Below are 21,879 nucleotides of genomic sequence, written 5' to 3'. Positions count from 1 at the left end.
CAGACAGCGAGCCGGGAAGCTGACCGGAAGGTCCGGGTGCGGGACGTGTGCATTCCACGGCGCCCGGGAGCTGTCCCGGTGTCGACCCGCGAGCTTCCCGGCGTGCTCCGCGCCCTCCCGCAACTACTTCCGGGGCGGGTGCCGGGGGCGGTGGCCCGGCGAGGGAGCGTGGCGGCGAGCTGTTTGGGGGGTTGGCGACGGCAGCCCGAGGGCGGCTCAAGGCCTGAGGCCCAGCACAGGTCGGTTCCGCGGCGGCCCGGCCCCAGCACTTGCCGGCACCTGCAGCCCGCCTAGACCCGGCGCTCGGGCGTCCCGCGCTGCACTTGCTCGCCGCGTGACTGGAGGACCGAGCCCCCACATTTTCTTTATGTGGTTGTGGTGGGGGGACAGTAATGCCCTGTGCGCCGTAGCGTTCCTGTGGGGATGTGCCCGGGGGGCGTCGGGAAGCGTCACTGCTGTGAGTTACGGGTTTGTCGGCCAGGGACCCGCACCGGGGCCAGTGAGCTACCTTTGCGATGCGGTTCCACGGGGCGAGAGGGGGTGCCTGGGTGCTTTCACAGACCTCCTCTGTGGGCGTGACAGTTACCACCAGCATCACATTTGTTAAGATTTTTAAAAATTTTTTAATTTTTGTGGGTACGTAGTAGGTGTATATATGGCGTATATGAGAGATTTTGATACAGGCATGCAGTTCGTAATAATCACATGTAAAATGGGGGTCTCCATCCCTTCAAGCATTTTATCCTTTGTGTTACAAACAATATGATTATACTCTTTGAGTTATTTTTAAATGTGCAGCCGGGCGCGGTGGCTCACTCACGTCTGTAATCCTAGCACTTTGGGAGGCAAAGGCGGGCGGATCACCTGAAGTCAAGGATTCGAGACCAGCCTGGCCAACATGGGGAAACTTCATCTCTACTAAACATACGAAAACTAGCCTGGCATGGTGGCTCATACCTGTAATCTCAGCTACTCGGGAAGCTGAGGCAGGAGAATCGCTTGAACCCAGGAGGCGGAGGTTGCATTGAGCCGAGATCACGCCGCTGCACTCTAGCCTGGGTAACAGAGTGAGACTCTGTCTCAAAAAATAATAATAATAAATAAATAAAATGTGCAATTAGATTATATTGACTATAGTCACCCTGTTGTGCGGTCAAATACTAGATCTTTTTTTTTTTTTTTTTTTTTTTTTTGAGACGAAGTCTCGCTCTGTCGCCCAGGCTGGAGTGCAGTGGCTTGATCAAATACTAGATCTTATTCATTCTATTTTTTTTTGTATCCATTAAGCATCCCCACCCTCCACTACCCTTCCCAGCCTTGGTTACAGTAGAAGTAACCATCCTTCTACTTTCTATGTCCATGAGTTCAATTGTTTTGATTTTTACATAACCACAAATAAGTGAGAACATGCAATATTTACCTTTCTGTGCCTGGCATATTTCACTAAAGATAACGATCTCCGCTTCCATCCATGTTTTTGCAAATGATAGGATCTCATTCTTTTTTTATGGCTGAATAGTACTCCATTGTGTCTAAGTACCACATTTTCTTTAGGATTCATTGTAAAGGTAACAGATACTTAGCATTTTCAGAATGGACAGAACCAAAAAGTTGAATGAAAACTAACACGTCTTATCTCTAATGCTACTTTACACCACACCACTCGGGATGGGACATTTTAGTTTTCACTTTAGTGTTTTTTTTTTGTTTTTTGTTTTTTGTTTTTTTGAGACAGAATCTCGCTCTGTTGCCCAGGCTGGAGTGCAGTGGCTTGATCTCGGCTCACTGCAATCGCCTCCCAGGCTCAAGCGATTCTCCTGCCTCAGCCTCCTGAGTACTGAGACTACAGGCACCCACCACCACACCCAGCTAATTTTTGTAATTTTAGTAAAGATGGGATTTCACCATTTTGGCCAGGCTGGTCTCGAACTCCTGGCCTCAAGTGGTCCATCACGCTTGGTCTGGTTCTCATTGTCCTTCAGACCTCTGGGGATGTCAGATATGCAAGTCTCCAGTAAATAGAGAACACGGCCTCACCCTGCAGAAGGCCTTTGGCGTGGAAGAGACATGCCCAGGTAAGGCTTGAGGGAGGTATGGAAGGGACTCTGAACTGACCCTCAGCTCGTTTGGTTTCTTATCCAGGCTTCGTTGGCCAGGGCTGTTAGGGTGGGATTCTCACCTGCAAAGTGAGGGAAGGGGACTGCACGATCTTGGGCTCTGCTAGCTGAAGAGGTGGTGGCTCCAGGAAGGAGGGCTTTGCTTGCCCCACCGCACCTACAAACACTCTTCACCAAGGGCCTGTGAAGTGTTTGTCTCCCACATTGGTGGCTTGTTTCTTTAGCCATCTTGGCTGTCACCTGGGGCTTGGAGGCATTCTTTAGTAGAAACTGAGGTCCTCATCGCATCTATTAACTACCATAGCACCTGTAGGTCATCAAAACCTGACAAGGCCTTTGTTTTCGCCTTTGCTCCCTTTCCTACCCTTGTTTCCTGGCACTCTTGTACCAAAGGATTCTACTAGGAAGCTGATGACTTTGCCTTGATTTGGGGATTCCTGGTGTGCCGTTACTCATGTAGGCCCATCTCGGGGAAAGTGTTAACCCACCAGTTCACCGGCCTGTTATATTTCCCCCCATAGCTCTCTCTTCAAAGGATGCCTAAGTGGATTCCTATTCAGTTGACGGTTGCTGCGTGCCACCAGTCACATCCTGGTTTCTCTGTTGGGGAATTGCTTTCTATTTTTTTCAGAAAAATTTATTTTTACTTTTTTGAAATTTTCAATTTCATAACCATTCCAGAAAAATTAATTTATATTTAAAATTTACAGGCCAGGTGCAGTGGCTCACGCCTATATTTCCAGGACTTTGAGAGGCTGAGGCGGGCGGATCACCTGAGGTGAGGAGTTCCAGACCAGCCTGGCCAACATGGTGAAACCCCCGTCTCTACTAAAAATACAAAAATTAGCCTAACATGGCGCACACCTGTAATCTCAGCTATTCAGGTAGCTGAGGCTCAAGAAGCCCTTAAACCCAGGAGGCAGAGGTTCCAGTGAGCTGAGATCATGCCACTGCACTCCAGCCTGGGCAACAGAGCGAGACTGTCTCAAAAAAATAAATAAAATTTACATACAGTAAAATTCATTTTGGTGTTCAGTTCTGTGGTTTCATAAAGGCATGGAGTCACAGATCCACCGTCACAGTCATACAGGTCTGTCGTCCCCCAAATTCCCTCTCTGCCCCAACCTCCAACTCTTTAATTTTGCCTTTTCCAGAATGTCATGTAAGTTAAATTATACAGTAGGCAGGCTTCTTCCATTTAGCGTAAAGCATTTGAAATTCATTCATGTGTTGCATGTCAACTGTTGGATCCTTGTGTTTAATGCTGAGTAGCATCCATTATATGGATGTGCCACCGTTTGTTTATCCATTCTTTTATGTATCATAATAGCAGCCTTTTTAGATATGTCCCCGTTAGACAGTGAGGCACTAGGGATTGGAGTTGCTAAGTAGCAGAGCTGCTTTTTTGTTGTTTTTTTTTTGTTTTGTTTTTGGAGACAAAGTCTTGCTCTGTTTCCCAGGCTGGAGTGCAATGGCGTGATCTTGGCTCACCGCAACCTGCGCCTCCTCAGTTCAAGTGATGCTCCTACCTCAGCCTCCCGAGTAGCTGGCCTTCATGCCCAGATAATTTTTGTATTTTTAGTAGAGACGGGATTTCACCATGTTGGCCAGGCTGGTCTTGAACTCTTGACCTCAAGTGATCCGCCCACCTTGGCCTCCCAAAGTGCTGGGATTACAGGTGTGAGCCACCGCACCCGGTCCAAGCTGAATTTTGATCAAACCCCAAATCCAGGGTTCTTCTCCACCACATCAAGGAACTGATTGGGTTAAACAACCCAATTAGCATTTCTTCACTGCCCATCCAAGAGGTTGTCAGGTTCCTAGAGTTGGTGGAAAATTCTCTTTTACCTGGTGCCTGCGGTTGGAAGGAGGAGCAGGTACTCCACGGTTAATGCCTCACCATGTGTGCTCCTCTTTACTGGTGTGGTAGCAGGCTCACCAGATTTAGCATGGATGGGACTGCCCAAAGCATACATTATTTCAGCAAATAAATTTGTCTGAGTTACTCCCAGGGTTGACTGCATTGGGTTATCAGTCTGCTAGTGCAGTGGTGTAGCAGGGGCAGGACCAGCCTGTTTCATGCCCTGGAACAACCAGCCAGGAAAGATCTAACCCTTGGACCTTCCTCCTCAGTGATGTCCGAGCTCAGCGATGAAGCCAGCGAGCCGGAACTCCTGAACCGCAGCTTGTCCATGTGGCACGGGCTCGGGACACAGGTCAGCCGGGAGGAGCTGGATGTCCCCCTGGATCTTCACACAGCTGCTTCCATTGGCCAGTATGAAGTGGTGAAGGAGTGTGTGCAGCGGTAAGAGATCTCTGGGAACTTCCTCTCACATTTTGAGCAGCGCAGTGATGGCTTCGGATCCCATGTGATGGGGCTTTGCACACAGTTGTGGATGTTTAATGCGTGTAGAATAGGTTAACCTGCTTATCTCAGGCAGCTGTCAGTAAGTATTGATGCTGGGCCCTGACAAAGAGGCAGTTTTTATTCCTAGGAAGAAAAAGAGGGAGTAAACTTTGATCAGAAGCTTATAAACAGTCATTCTTTAACCAGACTAATTTTATTCACTAATTGCAGAAATGCCCAAACAAACAAGCAAAATAAAAATAAAGACAGAAAGTGATGGCCTGGTGCGGTGGCTCACACTTGTAATTCCGGCACTTTGGGAGGCTGAGATGGGCGGGTCACTTGAGGTCAGGAGTTTGAGACCATTCTGGATAACATGATGAAACCCCATCTCTACTAAAAATATAAAAGTTAGCTGGGTGTGGTGGCATGTACCTGTAATCCCAGCTACTCAGGAGGCTGAGGCAGGAGAATCGCTTGAACCCAGGAGGCGGAGGTTGCAGTGAGCTGAGATTGCGCCACTGCACTCTAGCCTGGGCAACAGAGTGAGACTCTGTCTCAAAAACAAAAAAAAGAAAAAAGAAAGTGATCCCTGGCCTTCTTTTCCCGGAGGGTTCATTTGATCCCTGTGATCCCTGTTCCCCTCTAGCTTCTGCCATGAAGGAGGAGAGAGGCTGGGCTTTTAGTGCCTCTGGGGAATGACCTCCCGACCTCACTGCCCACCTGCCCTTTGCTAATCTGTGTACAATAGTTAGAGACAATAAAAAGCCCCTGGCAGGGTCCATGGCTGCATCTTGCCCACAGTAGGATGTGATCATCTTGTTTTTGGAAAAGGGTCGTCTCCTCACTTCCACCCCCTTATGTTCCACACACAGCCTAACTCTGTCTCCTGGTTCTCATTTGATATTGTGGTGCAGCGACCTCTCTCCCTCTCTCTGCATGCCTCTTCCAGTTCCCAGTGAGCCAAAGCAAAGCATTGCTGAAGCCCCAAGTCTCCGGTTCCCAAGCTGTGGCCCTCACTTAGACATACCCAGCCCATGGAGTGCTGGTGCACCTTGGTACAGGGTGGTCTGTTGCGCTCCCTCCACAGGAGGCTCTAGGCATAGGCAGCTGGGTATGCAGTCAGTACAGCCCCTCACAGGGTCACGTTTGGAATTCTCAGGCTCTTAAGTCTTTGGGTGTCCTGTTAAGATGCAGAGTCCAGAACCGCTCCACAGAGGAGCAGGGGGAGGCGTTTGTGTTGTGATGGGATTTCGACACTAGCTGAGGTGGAGGCTTGCTGACAGTAAGCACAGGATGGGGCCTGAGGGGAGCTGGGGGCATCAGAAGGGAGGGGTGGGGCTGAACGAGGAGTGGTGAGAGAGCCCCGGAGAGACGCTCTGCTGTTGTGTAAAGGAAGATAGTGTTAGGACGAGCTGGGTGCATTCGAGCCCTGCTGCAGGGGCATCTCCATGCAGCTCCCCTGGCCAGGGGCTGCCACTGAACCCTGGTATCAGGACCTTCTGGAATGGCTGCCCAGGTGTGCATCCCAGAGTCACTGAGGGCTGCCAGGCAATGGAAGGTAGTTGCCTGCTGTGGTCTAATATGTGAATCCCGGCCGGGCGCTGTGGCTCACGCCTGTAATCCAGCACTTTGGGAGGCCAAGGCGGGCGGATCACAAAGTCAGGAGATGGAGACCATCCTGGCTAACACGGTGAAACCCCATCTCTACTAAAAATACAAACAATTAGCTGGGCGTACTGGCGGGCGCCTATAGTCCCAGCTACTTGGGAGGCTGAGGCAGGAGAATGGCGTGAACTTGGGAGGCGGAGCTTGCAGTGAGCCGAGATCGCGCCACTGCACTCCAGCCTGGGCGACAGAGCGAGACTCTGTCTCAAAAAAACAACAAAAAAGTGAATCCCATAAAAGGGACAGATCCTGAGGTTCAGTCACCAGTTGTTATCCCCTCTGCAGGCAAGAACTGGGGAAGGGAAAGAGGGCCTGTGGGCGTTAACCATGTAGGATCCCAGGTAACCATGCAAGTGGGTATTATTTTAAATGTGACTCCCTTGTCCCAACCCCAAAGTCGCAGCTAGGAAGCCCACAGTTTTTTCCCATGGGAAAATGCATTGCCAGAATTTTAACAGCAATCAGTGAGAAAGATGGGATTCTTTGGTCACAGATTTTTCAAGAATGTTTCTTTAGGGTGAGGTGACAAAGGATGAATCAGTGGCGGTGGGACTTGTCCACGGTGGAGTCCCTTCTTTCCTCACTGCTCCTCTCCACCCAGCAGTGGGCTAGTAGATGCCAGGCCTGTGGTGGTCAGGGTTTTTCAACTGCGGCTGTGTTGACAATCCAGGCTGGATCATTCTTTGCTGTGGGGGCTGTCCTGGACACTGTGGGATGTTTAGCGGCAGCCTTGGCCTCCACCTGCTAAATGCCAGCAGCCCTTCCCTGCCCAGTTGTGAGAACCAAAAATGCCTTCACACATTGCCACATATTCCCTGGTTGAGTGCCATCTGCCTATCTGGTGGTGTGAAAGAACATAGCTGGCCTTGGGCTAGGAGGATGCGAAATCAGAGCAAGGAGACAAAGGCTCAGGGCCTCACAAGGCAGCGTAGGAGCAACTGTCAGCATTTCTTTGCCTGCCTGCCCCCAGTCCCCACAACGTCCAGGGTGGCAGATAACTTCTGCTTCCTGTCAACTCATCCCGCCTGGCCTAGCCTCGCCACCAGCTTTGGTGAACCCCACATGCGAGGCGGCTGGCCATGTCTAGCATATCTTGCGTTTGTTTAGGAGAGAGTTAGATTTGAATAAGAAGAATGGTGGTGGCTGGACCCCGCTGATGTATGCCTCCTACATTGGCCACGACACAATCGTGCACCTGCTGCTTGAGGCGGGGGTGAGTGTGAATGTGCCGACCCCAGAAGGGCAGACTCCACTGATGCTGGCCTCCAGCTGTGGCAACGAGAGCATCGCCTACTTTCTTCTCCAGGTGAGCTACGAGGGAACTCAGGCCCAGAAACCTGAGGGGCTCCGTGGCCACCCTGACAGAGATGCGAACCACTGCAGGCCACGGTGTTCGTGTGTGCTCGTGTAATCACTTCTGATTCTTGCAGCATGGCCGCCTGGAGGGCGCCCGCCCCACGCAGAGGAGATGAGGCCGTAACGCACGTTCTGTGTTCTCTTGAAGCAAGGTGCAGAGCTAGAAATGAAAGACATCCAGGGCTGGACAGCCCTCTTCCACTGTACCAGCGCCGGGCACCAGCACATGGTCAGGTTCCTCTTGGACAGTGGAGCCAATGCCAACGTGAGGTGATTGCCACATCTTTAGTGGCCACAGGAGTGGCCTAGGTGTCATCTGACTCTAAGGAGGGTGGCTCTGGAGGCAGCTAACCAGAGTTTAGGGCCACCCTGCTTCGGCACGAGAGGCTCAAGATGAGGGGTAGGACCAGAGTCCTTCCAGGCACAGGCCTTTTGGTACATCTGTGAGATGCATCTCTTCAAGCCCTCTCAGCTTCCTTTTCTTTATCTGAAACCCACCTGGGCCATAGAGTTGTAAGAATTACATGTTTTATTGTATGCCAGGGGCCTAACATACTGAATGGCATTTAAATGTCATACATTACATGCAAATTCCTTCCATTTTCTTGCTTTTTGTATGGATGAGGTGAGGTGATGCTTTGAAACAGTCATGAGGCCGGGCGTGGTGGCTCACGCCTGTGATCCCAGCTCTTTGGGAGGCCGAGGTAGGCAGATCACGAGGTCAGGAGATCGAGACCATCCTGGCTAACATGGTGAAATCCCGTCTCTACGAAAAATACGAAAAAATTAGCTGGGCATGGTGGTGGGCGCCTGTAGTCCCAGCTACTTGGGAGGCTGAGGCAGGAGAATGGTGTGAACCCGGGAGGTGGAGCTTGCAGTGAGCCGAGATTGCACCACTGCACTCCAGCCTGGGTGACAGAGCAAGACTCCATCTCAAAAAAACAAAAAAAACAAAAAACAACAGTCATGAGTTTTGGCCGGGCGCGGTGGCTCACACCTGTAATCCTAGCACTTTGGGAGGCCAAGGCGGGCGCATCATGAGGTCAGGAGTTTGAGACCAGTCTGGCCAACATGGTGAAACCCTGTCTCTACTAAAAATACAAAAATTAGCTGGCCGTGGTGGCAGGTGCCTGTAATTCCAGCTACTCGGGAGTCTGAGGCAGGAGAATCACTTGAAACCAGAAGGCAGAGGTTGCAGTGAGCTGAGATCGCGCCACTGCACTCCAGCCTGAGCAACAAGAGCAAAACTCTGTCTCAAAAACAAACAAAAAACCAGTCATGAGTTTTATAAGTTGGAAGTGGGATTGTTGTCTAAAGCTTGTCATGATAATAATCACCTTTGAACAAACACAGCAGGTACCAATGCAGCACCCACCCTGGCTGTCATCCATTCTAAGACACCTCATAATTTTGTATGCCACTAAGAAAGAAAAAATATGCTACTAATTAACATTCAAGTCACCTGTTGATTTAAAGATGTTTTCTAACTTGAGAGATGTTAAAATATGAACACTGTGTGTCTTAAGATGGATGAAAACCAGCATTTCCCATGCATGGTTCCTGACTTCCAAACCAGCATGAGACAAGGAGGGATTTGGAAGCCCTCTGAAGACAGTGCCGAGTTAGCATAACCAAGCATGAAAAGCAAGCTTCAGGAGCTAAGCGTGGCAAAGACAGCTTAGATCATTAGTACTTGAGCTTTTCAGAGTGGGTTCATGGAGGACATTGAACTTGAAGCCAGGATTTGGATGAATGGATGGGAGACGTTGGCTTTCTGTGAGGAATTAAAACAGCTTTTTGAATATGATTGAGGTGGAGATTTCAGAGGTAGCCAGTGGGAATAGCCAACAGGTGGGACGATAGGCAGACATCTGTCTTTAGGACAAAGACCAGCCCTGGGGACAGACACCAGAAGAGTAAATGGAGCTGATGTGTTATATTCACTGTTCTCATCTCACCTGTTAATTCTGGAAAGGGACAGTGTTCTACACTTAGGGATCGGTGACTCGTGCACTGCCCTGGGTTTATCTTCAGCAGGGAGTTTTTGCCTGGTGGAACTTGTCTCTGTCAATCATCTGACTGTGGCCCACATCTTGCAGGGAGCCGATATGTGGATTTACTCCCTTGATGGAAGCAGCTGCTGCTGGCCATGAGATAATCGTGCAGTATTTTCTGAATCACGTAAGTGACCCTGTTTATTAGCATGTAATGTAGTCACAACAAACGAGGAATCATATTACTGAAGTATAAGCTATTACAGAATTTTCCTTTGCACAGAAATAACTTTCATTCATTTATTCAACACATTTTCATTATCTATTGACGCCCGGTGTTGAGTGGTGCTTAGGCATTAAGGATACAGTGGTGAGTAGAAATAGACACCTATTCCTGTAATAATTTTGAAAATACTATCTGAAAATTATGGAAAAATATTTTAAAAGTAAATAGCACTCATAATCCTGTCACTTAGAAAAATTATATAGAATAAGAAGGCAGAGATCTTTCTCTCTTTTTCAACCTCCCTGATGCCCACTTGGTTTGAGAAAGAGCTGCCCTAGGACTTTTCCTCTGCTGTGGAAAGATGTGTCTGTAGGCAAGTGTGTGCACATTGCTTTGTGTTTTGAACAAAGTGGGATTCTACGTATACTCTGTAACTTAGAGACATCTTATAGACATCTTATCTTTGTACAGTATTCCGTGTACAATCTGCCTCAGTTAATTTAATGAGTTTCTTATTAGTAGAAACTTAGTTTTTAACATTTTGCAGTTATAAACAGTGCTCCGGGAATATCCTTTTACACATAGCTTTAATACATTTGCAGTTATTTCTGTATATTGTATTTCTGTTTTATTTTATTAATTTATTTTTTTGAGACATGGTGTTGCCCTGTATCCCAGGCTGGAGTTCAGTGGTGAGATCGTGGCTCACTGCAGCTTCAACCTCCTGGGCTCAAGCGATCCTCCTGCCTCAGCCCCCAAGTAGCTGGGACTACAGGTGCATGCTACCATGCCCCGGCTAATTATTTAATTTTTCTTTTTTGGTAGAGTTGGGGGTCTCAGTATGTTGTGCAGGCTAGTCTTGAATTCCTGAGCTCAAGCGATCACCTCAGCCTCCCAAAGTGCTAGGATCACAGGTGCAAGCCTGTCCACACAGAACCTTGTACATAAATATTCATAGCAGTATTATTCATAATTGCCAAAAAGTAGAAAAACCCACAAGTCCATCTACTGAGGAATTGATAAACAAAATATGTATCTGTATAGCAGGATATTATTCGGCCCTACAAAGTAGTGCAGTACTGCTGCATGCTGCGGCATGGGTGAACCCTGATGCGTTAGGCTGGGCTGGGTGCGGTGGCGCACGCCGGTAATTCCAACACTTTGGGAGGCTGAGGCCAGAGGATCGCTTCAGCCCTGGAATTGGAGGTTGCACTGAGCTATGATTGCGCCGCCACACTCCATTCTGGGTCACAGAGTGGATCCTGCCTCAAAAAGAAAAAGAAAAGGAAAACAGTAGGCTCAGTGAAAGAAGCGAGACACAACAGGCCACACACTAGGTGATTTCACTCATAGGAAATGTCCAGAATAAGCAAATACATAGACAGAAAATAGATGAATGGTTTCCTGCGTCTTGGGGAATGGGAAGATTGGGGTGATAAAAATGTGCTAAAATTGTTTGTGGTGATGGTTGAACAACTGTGAATATACGAGAAGCCATTGAATTATACATTGTAAGTGGGTGACTTGTTGGTATGTGGATTATATCTTTATAAGGCTGTTAAACCCAATGGGGGGAAGTGCAGGCGGTCCTGAGGAATTCCCACTACCAAGGTTGTCTGTTGTTCTGCCCACCAGTCATAGACAAAGGTATCCATTTTCTCATGTCCTCACCAGTCCTGATGTCAGTCAACCTTTTGTCAATCTGGCGGGTGAATTATGGCGTCTCATTTTAGTTTGTCCTTGTTAGAGTAGTTGAAATTTTTTTTTTTTTTTTTTTTTTTTTTGAGACAGAAGTCTTGTGCTCTGTTGCCCAGGCTGGAAGGCTGGAATGCAGTGGCGTGATCTCGGCTCACTGCAACCTCTACCTCCCAAGTTCAAGCAGTTCTTCTGCCTCAGCCTCCCGAGTAGCTGGGACTGCAGGCACACGCCAGCACACCTGGCTAATTTTTTGTACTTTAGTAGAGATGAGGTTTCATCTTGTTGTCCAGGCTGGTCTTGAACTCCTGAACTCAGGCAATCCACCCACCTTAGCCTCCCAAAGTGCTAGGATTACAGGCATGAGCCATTGCGCCCAGCCAGTTGAACATTTTTAAATTGATTTCTTAGCCATTTGTATTTCTTTTTTTTTTTTTTTGAGACTGAGTCTCACTCTGTCGTCCAGGCTGGAGTACAGTGGCATGATCTCAGCTCACTGCAACCTCCACCTCCCAGGTTTAAGAGATTGTCCTGCCTCAGCCTCCCGAGTAGCTGGGACTAAAAATACAAAAAATCCCGGCTAATTTTTTGTATTTTTAGTAGAGACAAGGTTTTACCGTGTTAGCCAGGATGGTCTCGATCTCCTGACCTCATGATCTGCCCGCCCTGGCCTCCCAAAGTGCTGGGATTACAGGTGTGAGCCACTGTGCCCGGCTGGCCATTTGTCTTTCTCTTACGAGCTGTCTATGTTTATTGCCCGATTTTCTATTGGATAGTTTGTTTTTTTCTCACTTATTGGTGGGAATTTCTTAAATAGTGAAAAATTCACATGGTATCTCTTTTTAACAAAGAATTTTGGGACAGAACATGCACGTGGTACACATGCAGACCAGAAGGTGGGTGCACCGCAGGCCTGTCCCCCATCCTGCCCGCGTCTCCTTGGCACCCTCCCCACGGGCGACTCTGGGAATACACCCACACACGCTCATGGTCCTGCCCCATGTGCAGCTGCTCCCATCTTGCGTTTTTTTAAAAACTTAATCATGAAGATTTTTCTATATTGGTGTATAAAGAGACGGGGCCAGGTGCAGTGTCTCACTCCTGTAATCCCAGCACTTTGAGAGGCCAAGGCAGACAGATCACTTGAGGTCAGGAGTTTGAGACCAGCTTGGCCAAGGTGGTGAAACCCGCCTCTACTAAAAATACAAAAATACAAAATACAGGTGGCTGACGCTGTAATCCCAGCTACTTGGGAGGCTGAGACAGGAGAATCACTTGAACCTGGGAGGCAGAGGTTGTGATGAGCCAAGATGTTGCCACTGCACTCCAGCCTGGGTGACAGAGTGAGACTATCTCTAAATAAATAAATAAATAAATAAAGAGACGGGGTCTTGCTCTGTCACTCAGGCTGGAGTGGAGTGGTGCAGTCTCAGCTCACTGCAGCCTTGACCTCCTGGTCTCAAGTGATCCTCCTGCCTCAGCCTCCCAAGTAGCTAGGATTACAGGTGCGTGCCACCATGCCCAGCCAATTTTTGTATTTTTTTTGTAGAGATGGGGTTTTGCCACGTTGCCCGGGCTGGTCTTGAACTCCTGAGCTCAGGCAGTTCGCCTGCTTCGGTCTCCCAAAGTGCTGGGATTACAGGCACGAGCCAATGCACCCAGCCCCTTCTCTTTTTTTTTTTTTTGAGATGGCGTCTTGCTCTGTCGCCCAGGCTAGAGTGCAGTGGCATGATCTCGGCTCACTGCAACCTCCGACTTCCGGGTTCACACCATTCTCCTGCCTCAGCCTCCTGAGTAGCTGGGACCACAGGCGCCCGCCACCATGCCCGGCTAATTTTTCATATTTTTAGTAGAGACGGGGTTTCACTGCGTTAGCCAGGATGGTCTCGATCTCCTGACCTCGTGATCCGCCCACCTTGGCCTCCCAAAGTGCTGGGATTACAGGCGTGAGCCACTGTGCCCGGCCTCTCTCTCTTTTTTTTTTTTTTTTTTTAAATGGTGGCATGGTATTCCCTGTAGGGATGAATCAGAGTTTTTTTGTTTGTTTGTTTGTTTGTTTGTTTGTTTTGAGACAGAGTCTCGCTCTGTCGCCCTGGCTGGAGTGCAGTGGCGTAATCTCGGCTCATTGCAACCTCTGCCTCCCAGGTTCAAGCGATTCTCCTGCCTCAGCCTCCTGAGTAGCTGGGATTACAGGTGTGTGCCACCACGCCCAGCTAATTTTGTATTTTTAGTAGACAGGGTTTCGGCATGTTGGTCAGGATGGTCTTGAACTCCTGACCTCAAGTGATCTACCCACTTCGGCTTCCCAAAGTGCTGAGATTACAGGCATGAGCCACTGCGCCTGGCCTACCGTTGACATTTCTTACACGTCTTTTTAAGCACATATGGGAATTTCTTCAGGAGCTTAGGATGTGTTCTTCAAAGTAGAGTCTTTGTTGTGTGAGGTGGGTGAATCTCAGTCAGTAGTGGGTAGTGTAAACTTGCTTTGTTCCATAGTGGTCCTGGTTCACACCCCTCCCCTTAGGGTGTTAGACTTCTTTTTTTTTTTGAGATGGAGTCTCTCTCTGTCATCCAGGCTGGAGTGCAGTGGCACGATCTCGGCTCACTGCAACCTCTGCCTCCCAGGTTCAAGCGATTTTCCTGCCTCAGCCTCCCGAGTAGCTGGGACTGTAGGCACTCGCCACCACGCCCAGCTAATTTTTGTATTTTTAGTAGAGACAGGGTTTCGCCATGTTGGCCAGGATGGTCTCAATCTCTTGACCTTGTGACCCGCCCGCCTTGGCCTTCCAAAGTGCTGGAATTACAGGCGTGAGCCACCGTGCCTGGCCTTTTTTTTTTTTTTTTTTTTGAGATGGGGTCTTGCTCTGTCCCCAGGCTGGAGTACAGTCGTGTGATCTCAGCTCAGTGCAACTTCTGACTCCTGGGCTCAAGCAATTCTCCTGGCTCAGTCTCCCGAGTAGCTGGGATTACAGGTGTGTGCCACCGTATCCAGCTAATTTTTGTATTTTTAGTGGAGACAGGGTTTCACCATGTTGGCCAGGCTGGTCTCGAACTCCTAACCTCATGATCTGTCTGCCTCAGCCTCCCAAAGTGCTGGGATTACAGGCGTGAGCCACTGTGCCTGGCCAGGATATTAGACTTTTTGGCTCCCATAGTCAGATGAGTGTCTCCTTTTGATTTTTGCCTTTCTCTGATTTCTGATGAAGTTGAGCATCTTTTCATTTCTTAATTTTAATTTATGTTTTATTTTTTATTTTTCTGTAATACTTTATACTTATCTTTAGTGGCCATTTGGGTTTCTTTTTCTGCAAATAATCATTTTTTTTTTTTTTTTTTTTTTTTATATAGGGTCTTGCTTTGTCACCAGACTAGAGTGCAGTGGCCTGATCATGGGTCATTGCAGTCTCAACCTCCTGGGCTGAAGTAATCCTTCTGCCTCAGCCTCCTCAGTAGCTGGGACTACAGGCACGCACCACCACGCCTGGCTGTTTTTTTTGTAGAGACAAAAATCTCACTATGTTGCCCAGGCTGGTCTTGAACTCCTGGCCTCAAGCAGTTTTCCCACCTTGGCCTCCCAAAGTGCTGGAGTTACAGACCTGAGCCACCATGCCCGGCCAGATAATTCTTTGACAGATAATCCTGCTGACATGAACTAGACTTCCTTAAGACACATCATAGAATCAATAGCCCAGAACCATAAAGAGCCTCTACTTGTAAGTTTAGAGTCATTTTAAGTAAGGTAGAACTGGAGATCATAAGAGATATGTACTCTTATAATTTTTGATTGTATGTTTGTTTCTTTTTGAGACAGAGTCTCACTCTGTTTGCCCATGCTGGAGCACAGTGGCGCGATCATAGTTTGTTGCAGCCTCAACCTCCCAGGTTCAAGGGATCCTTGCAACTCAGCCTCCTGAGTAGCTGAGACCACAAGCGCATGCTATCACACTAGCTGATTTGATTTTTTTGTAGAGGTGGGGTCTCACTAAGTTGCTTAGGCTGGTCTCAAACTCCTGGCTGCAAGTGGTCCTCCCACCTTGGCCTCCCAAAGTGCTGGGATTACAGGCAGGAGCCACGGTGCTTGGCCAACAATTTGCATGCCTTTACCACATTCCCCAAATGTTAACATTTCACCTCATTTTCTTTTCAGTCTCTTTATGTATAACATGCATATGTTTTCTGAATCATTTAAATGTAAATTGTGACATAATGCCCCTTTTCCCCTAAATATGTATTTCCTGAGAGTAAGAATTTCATTATGTATTTCCTAAAAGCAAAAATGTTCTCTTTCCCAGTCACACAAAATTATCAGACTCAGGAACTCAACACTGAGTTCTTCGTCCAGCACTTTAATCAAGAATCAAAGTGTTGGTTAGTGACTGCTTGGTGGGATGGGGCAGGACTGGCAGCAGGTGGCCCGATGGCCTGGGTGGTTTGCCTGCCAGGGATGCTGGTGGGCAAGCCCTGCCTGGAAGCTCCTCTCTCCCACATTCTTCCTGCCGCCCAGTAGTTACACCACCTGGAGCCAGAGGAGGGGGCCCACCCCGTTTCCCAGCCTGTCCCTCCAGAGCTGGGCTCCATTTCTGGAGGTAGAGAACGGGGCGAGTCTGGGCATCTTGTGCTCTTTGCCAGGGGAGGAAAGGGCTGTGGCTGCTTTCATTGTCCCCCATTTCCCTTCTGCCAGTGGGGCCAAGCCCCAGCAGCTCAGTCAGGAGAAGAGGATATGGATCTGTCTGGGCCTCTCTCTTTAAGAGAAAGTTGATTCGTGCCTTCCGGATAGTCTCGTTCCAGGGTTTCTAAACTTTCTGATCCCACCTTCATGTTAAAATGAATTTTGATCATGTGTCTCTTTAGTAATATGGACATTATAAAATAGGAAAAAAAAATCTTTTAAAGCCTAAGTAGTTAAAAATTTATTTTCACATCAGGCACAGTGGCTCATGCCAGTAATTCCAGCACTTTTAGAGGCCAAAGTGGGAAGATCGCTTGAGGCTGGAATTGGAGACCAGTCTGGGCAATACAGTGAGACCTTGTCTCTATATTTAAAAAAAAAAAAAAAAAAAAAAATTGGCCGGGCGTGGTGGCTCATGCCTGTAATCCCAGCACTTTGGGATGCCAAGGCAGGTGGATCACCTGAGGTCAGGAGTTCAAGACCAGCCTGGTCAGCATAGTGAAACCCCATCTCTACTAAAAGTACAAAAGTGAGCCAGGCATGATGGCAGGTGCCTGTAATCCCAGGTACTTGGGAGGCTGAGGCGGGAGAATCACTTGAACCCGGAAGGCAGAGGTTGCAGTGAGCCGAGATTGCGCCATTGCACTCCAGCCTGGGTGACAGAGTGAGACTCCGTCTCAAAAAAAAAAAAGCCAGTTGTGGTGTGTGTTTGTAATCCCAGGGAGGCTGAGAAGGGAGGATCACTTGAGCTGGGGAGGTCAGGGTTGCAATGAGCCAGTGTAATCCAGCGTGGGCCACAGAGTGAGATTCTGCCTCAAAAACAAAACCAAAAATATATAACGAGTTAAAATCCTACAGTAAAGAGGCTACTGTTTTATTCTGGTTAAAACCTTAGGGTTCCTTCTATCAAACTTAAACTAGAATTTTTTTTTTTTCTTGAGATGGAGTCGCCCTCTGTCGCCCAGGCTGGAGTGCAGCAGCTCACTGCAATCTCTGCCTCCCGTGTTGAAGCGATTCTCCTGCCTCAGCCTCCCGAGTAGCTGGGATTACAGGTGCGTGCCACCACTCCCAGCTAACTTTTGTGTTTTTAGTAGATACAGGCTGGTCTCAAACTCCTGACCAGGCTGGTTGTTGGCCAGGCTGGTCTCAAACTCCTGACCTCAAGTGATCTGCCCACCTCAGCCTCCGAAAGTGCTGGGATTACAGGTGTGAGCCTCTGTGCCCAGCCAAGAAATTATTTTTTATTTTTATTTTTTATTTTTGAGATAGAGTCTTGCTTCATCTGTTGCCCAGGCTGGCGTGCAGTGGCGTGATCTTGGCTCACTGCAACCTCCACCTCCTGGACTCAGGCAATTCTCCTTCCTCAGCTTCCTGAGTAGCTGGGACTACAGACGTGTGCCACCATGCCCGGCTAATTTTTGTATTTTTAGTAGAGATGGGGTTTTACCACGTTTTCCCACGTTGGCCAGGCTGGTCTTGAACTCCTGACCTCAGGTGATCCACCCGTCTCGGCCTCCCAAAGTGCTGGGATTACAGGCTTGAGCCACCGTGCCCAGCTTATAAATTATTGTAATTATTTATTATTATTTTTTTGAGATGGAATCTCACTCTGTCATCCAGGCTGTAGTGCAGTGGCGCGATCTCAGCTCACTGCAACCTCCGCCTCCTGGATTCAAGCATTTCTCCTCCCTCAGCCTCCTGAGTAGCTGGGATACAGGCACGCACCACCACACCTGGCTAATTTTTGTATTTTTTTGTAGAGACGGGGTTTCACCACATTGCCCAGGCTGGTCTCGAACTCATGACCTATGATCCGCCCACCTTGGTCCCCCAAAGTGCTGGGATTACAGGCGTGAGCCACCGCGCCCGACCTATAAATTATTTTTTAAGGCTCAAAGTCTCATAGGTAATTTTTAACCAGAGTCAAAAGTAGGATGGGGGGCAGTCTAGAAAGTAAAACTCCTTATACTTTGTGAAAACACAGTTTTTTGTCCTGTATCCCTGCCCAGAGACCACCTCTGCCTCCCCCACTGACTACATATGGGGGTCAAGGTTGAGGCCCCCTGGTCTAACGGGAGAGACAGTTGCAGTATGGGTGGTAGCAAAACTACTTAAGGGTTGTGATTCTTTTTTTTTTTTTTTTTGAGATGGAGTCTCCCTTTGTCGCCCAGGCTGGAGTGCAGTGGTGCGATCTTGGCTCACTGCAACCTCCACCTCCTGGGTTCTAGCGATTCTCCTGCCTCAGCCTCCCGAGTAGCTGGGACTGCAGACGCCCGCCACCACGCCCGGCTAGTTTCTTTTTGTATTTTTAGTAGAGATGAGGATTCACCATGTTGGCCAGGCTGGTATCGAACTCCTGACCTTGTGCTCCGTCCACCTCGGCCTCCCAAAGTGCTGGGATTACAGGCGTAATCCACGGCGCCTGGCTGTGCCTTTTTTCTCTTAATGATGTTTTGTGCACCCTAGTCCGTGTCACCGCAGGTACTCCCACCCACCACGTAAATGGGCGGGAGGCGCTCTGTTTTCTGGATATGCTCTCACGTAGCTCACTAATCTCTTATTTTAAGTTCCTTCTGATTCTCACTATGCTGAATGCCACAGTGAAAATTCTAAATTGTAGTGTATGTCCTGCATTATTTCCTTAGGCGCCGCTGCACTTCAGCCTGGGTAACAGAGCAAGATCCTATTAAAAAAAAAAGCAAACATGCTTATGGTAGTACATTTAAAAAACATAGAAGATTGGAAAATTGGAAAAATCCCCATCAAAAATAGTAAATAACTTAAAAATAGCAACATTTTGGGCATGTTACCTTCCAATATTGTTTTCTGTGTACTTTTTTTGGTCTCATTTTGCAGGAGTTGTAATGTATATGTAGTTTTGTATCATGATCCTTTTTTATTTTTTTGAGACAAGGTCTCGCTCTATTGCCCAGGCTGGAGTACAGTGGTGCGATCTCAGCTCGCTGCAGCGTCAACCTCTGGGACTTAAGTGATCCTCCTGCCTCAGCCTCCTGAGTAGCTGGGACTACAGGCATGTGCTGCCACACCCTGCTAATTTTTTATTAAAGATGCTCCCCCTTTCCGGGGTCCCGCCTCCTCCTCTGAGCTTTGGCTCTGGCTTCCCCGCCTCCCCCAGCTGCCTGGTCTGACAGGAGAGAAGGACAGTTACAGTGTACAGTGACACCAAAAACATGCTGTATTGATTATAGTTTGTTTTTTTTCTTGTAGAGGTGGGTTCATGCTGTGTTGCCCAGGTTGTTCTCCAACTCCTGAGCCGAGTGATCCACCTGCCTTGGCCTGTCAAATGCCGGGATTACAGGCATGAGCCACCTCACTTGGCCATGATCCTTTTTCAGCTTGATCATACAGCTGTTTGTAAATATCGCCATCTATGGCAATAACATAACTGACTGCTTATCCCCCTGAGCATTCAAGTTTTCTCTAGGTAGGTTTTCATTATTGTGAATATGCTGTGCCAAACATCTTTTTTTTTTTTTTTTTTTGAGACAGAGTCTCACTCTGTCGTCAGGCTGGAGTGCAGTGGCATGATCTCGGCTCACTGCAACCTCTGCTTCCCGGGTTCAAGCAATTCTCCTGCCTCAGCCTCCTGAGTAGCTGAGACTATAGGCGTTCACCACCACGCCCGGCTAATTTTTGTATTTTTAGTAGAGACAGGGTTTCACCATGTTGGCCAGGATGGTCTCAATCTCCTGACCTCGTGATCTGCCCACCTCGGCCTCCCAAAGTGCTGGGATTATAGGCATGAGCCACTGCACCCGGCCTGTGCCAAACATCTTTGTGCACTAAAGCCTTTTCTGTATTTAGGGTTATTTCCTTAGGGTCATGGAAGTGGAATTGTTGCGCTGCAAGACCTGTAAATACATTATAGAGCTTTGGATCAAAGTTACGAATTCTGCTTCAGAGGATGGTGCTTTCATTCTGACTGGTTTAAAAGGCTGCTTTCTTTGAAGACAAGCGAAGTGAGTGGGACACAGCCCAGGCGCAGAAGGTGAAGGCTGGGATCTCCGCATGGTGGCTGCCAGCCCCCTGCAAGGGAGGTCATGAGCGTGGGAGATGACTCCCCAGCCCCCAGCCCCCCTCATCCTTGTCCCTATGAAGAGAGTGAGAGCAAAACTTGTGGCTGTGCTGCAGACAAGCCTGCCTCTTTCTCATGCAGATGTGATGTTTCCCACACAGGGAGGCAGTCAGAAACCAGCATATGCCCTTCTGTCTTCCCAGCCAGCAGCCCAGGAAAGGCAGGTGCTTTGAAGGAGAGGCCCCTAACCCCCTTTCACGGACATTCGCAGGGAGTCAAGGTGGACGCGAGAGACCACAGTGGAGCCACAGCCCGGATGCTGGCCAAGCAGTACGGACACATGAAGATCGTGGCCTTGATGGACACTTACTCGCCCTCTCTGCCCAAGAGCCTCTATCGGAGCCCAGGTACCCACACCTGCCAGCCGCGCCCTGCTGGGGTCTCTGGTTGCCTTGAGCTTTAGGTGACCTGGCAGAGAAAGATGTCCCCCGCTTCCCCGGCTCCCACCTTCTCTGAGATTTGGCTCTGCCTCCCCCAGCTGCTTACATGTCAAGGTTGAGGCCCCTGCTCTAACAGGAGAGACGGATGGTTACAATGGAGAGTGGTACAAAACCAGGCTGTTGTGAATGTAGAGGCTTTCTGTAGTATGCTTGACTACCGAGTAGGGGCAGGCCCCTCTTAGTTTTCTGTTTTCACTGTTTCCTGAGCTATGGCTTGTTCATTTTTCTATATGAACTTGAATATCAACTTGTCTAGCTCCTTAAAAACAGTATTGTTATGTTTACTGAGATTGTGACAATGTATAAATTAACTATATCTTTGTGTTGTTGAGTTGTCTTATCCAAGAACAAGGGATGACTTCTTGTTCCAGTGTACTTTTGGGTCTTGCAGGAGGGTTTTAAATTTTTCTTCATCTACATTTTGCATGTGACTTAAGTTTATTCCTAAGTGTTTGATCATCTTTGTTGCTATTGTAAATGGGGTTTTCCCTATCATTATATCCCTTTTTTTCCCCCAACTCTCAGGGTATTAATTACTCAGTGCTATTTATTTTTTATTTCAGTAGGTTTTTGGAGAACAGGTGGTGGTTGGATACATGAATAAGTTCTTTAGTGGTGTCATTATATCGTTTAACTGCATATTGTCATTGCATTTGAAGGCAATGGATTTCTGCAAACTTTTTTTTTTTTTGAGACGGGAGTTTCGCTCTTGTTGCTCAGGCTGGAGTGCAATGAAGCGATCTTGCCTCACCGCAACCTCTGCCTCCCAGGTTCAAGCAATTCTGCCTCAGCCTCCCAGGTAGCTGGGATTACAGGCATGCACCACCATGCCTGGCTACTTTTTTGTATTTTCAGTAGAGATGGGGTTTCTCCATGTTGGTCAGGCTGGTCTAGAACTCGCAACCTCAGGTGATCCACCCACCTCTGCCTCCCAAAGTGCTGGGATTACAGGTGTGAGCCACTGCACTCAGCCCTGCAAACTAATTTTATATTCTGCTACCTTACAGAATTCTTACATTGTTCAGGTTAGTTTTGTTATTGATTCTTCAGGGCTTTACAGGTGTACTAACATATAATCTTTAAGTATCGATGGATATGCTGCTTCCTGCTGATTCTCAAGACTCTGACTTTGTTGAATTGCACCGTTTTTTTGTTTAGTTGCTAACGCCTCTAGCCCATTGTTCAACATAGTGGAGATAGTGAGCCTCCTTACCTTGGTCCTGATCTTAGTGGAAATGCCACGTTACATGAGAGGCTGACTGTAAAAGGGA

The 21,879-nt window shown here is 48.2% G+C and overlaps 1 protein-coding gene across 16 annotated transcripts in view; it reads left to right on the top strand.

The window, feature by feature from the left end:
* ANKS3 (ankyrin repeat and sterile alpha motif domain containing 3) overlaps positions 1-21,879 on the top strand; it is a 38,443-nt gene continuing 16,564 nt past the window's right edge. Inside the window, exons 1-8 of one of the 16 annotated variants that reach the window (XM_054668813.2) lie at positions 52-239; positions 1,983-2,075; positions 2,828-2,895; positions 4,251-4,422; positions 7,240-7,438; positions 7,637-7,758; positions 9,588-9,669; positions 20,380-20,515. In XM_054668813.2, the coding sequence (XP_054524788.1) occupies positions 4,253-4,422; positions 7,240-7,438; positions 7,637-7,758; positions 9,588-9,669; positions 20,380-20,515 (709 nt within the window). In that variant the 5' untranslated portion in view covers positions 52-239; positions 1,983-2,075; positions 2,828-2,895; positions 4,251-4,252. Of the gene's footprint in view, positions 240-1,982; positions 2,076-2,827; positions 2,896-4,250; positions 4,423-7,239; positions 7,439-7,562; positions 7,759-9,587; positions 9,670-17,013; positions 17,125-19,005; positions 19,104-19,897; positions 20,053-20,379; positions 20,516-21,879 lie in introns of those variants that run through there. The other 15 variants (XM_054668812.2, XM_016929336.4, XM_063796578.1 and 12 more) reach the window with 15 other exon arrangements.

Source organism: Pan troglodytes, chromosome 18 (assembly GCF_028858775.2).
Source record: "Pan troglodytes isolate AG18354 chromosome 18, NHGRI_mPanTro3-v2.0_pri, whole genome shotgun sequence".
NCBI lineage: Eukaryota > Metazoa > Chordata > Mammalia > Primates > Hominidae > Pan > Pan troglodytes.
This window is presented reverse-complemented; position numbering and strand designations above follow the sequence as displayed.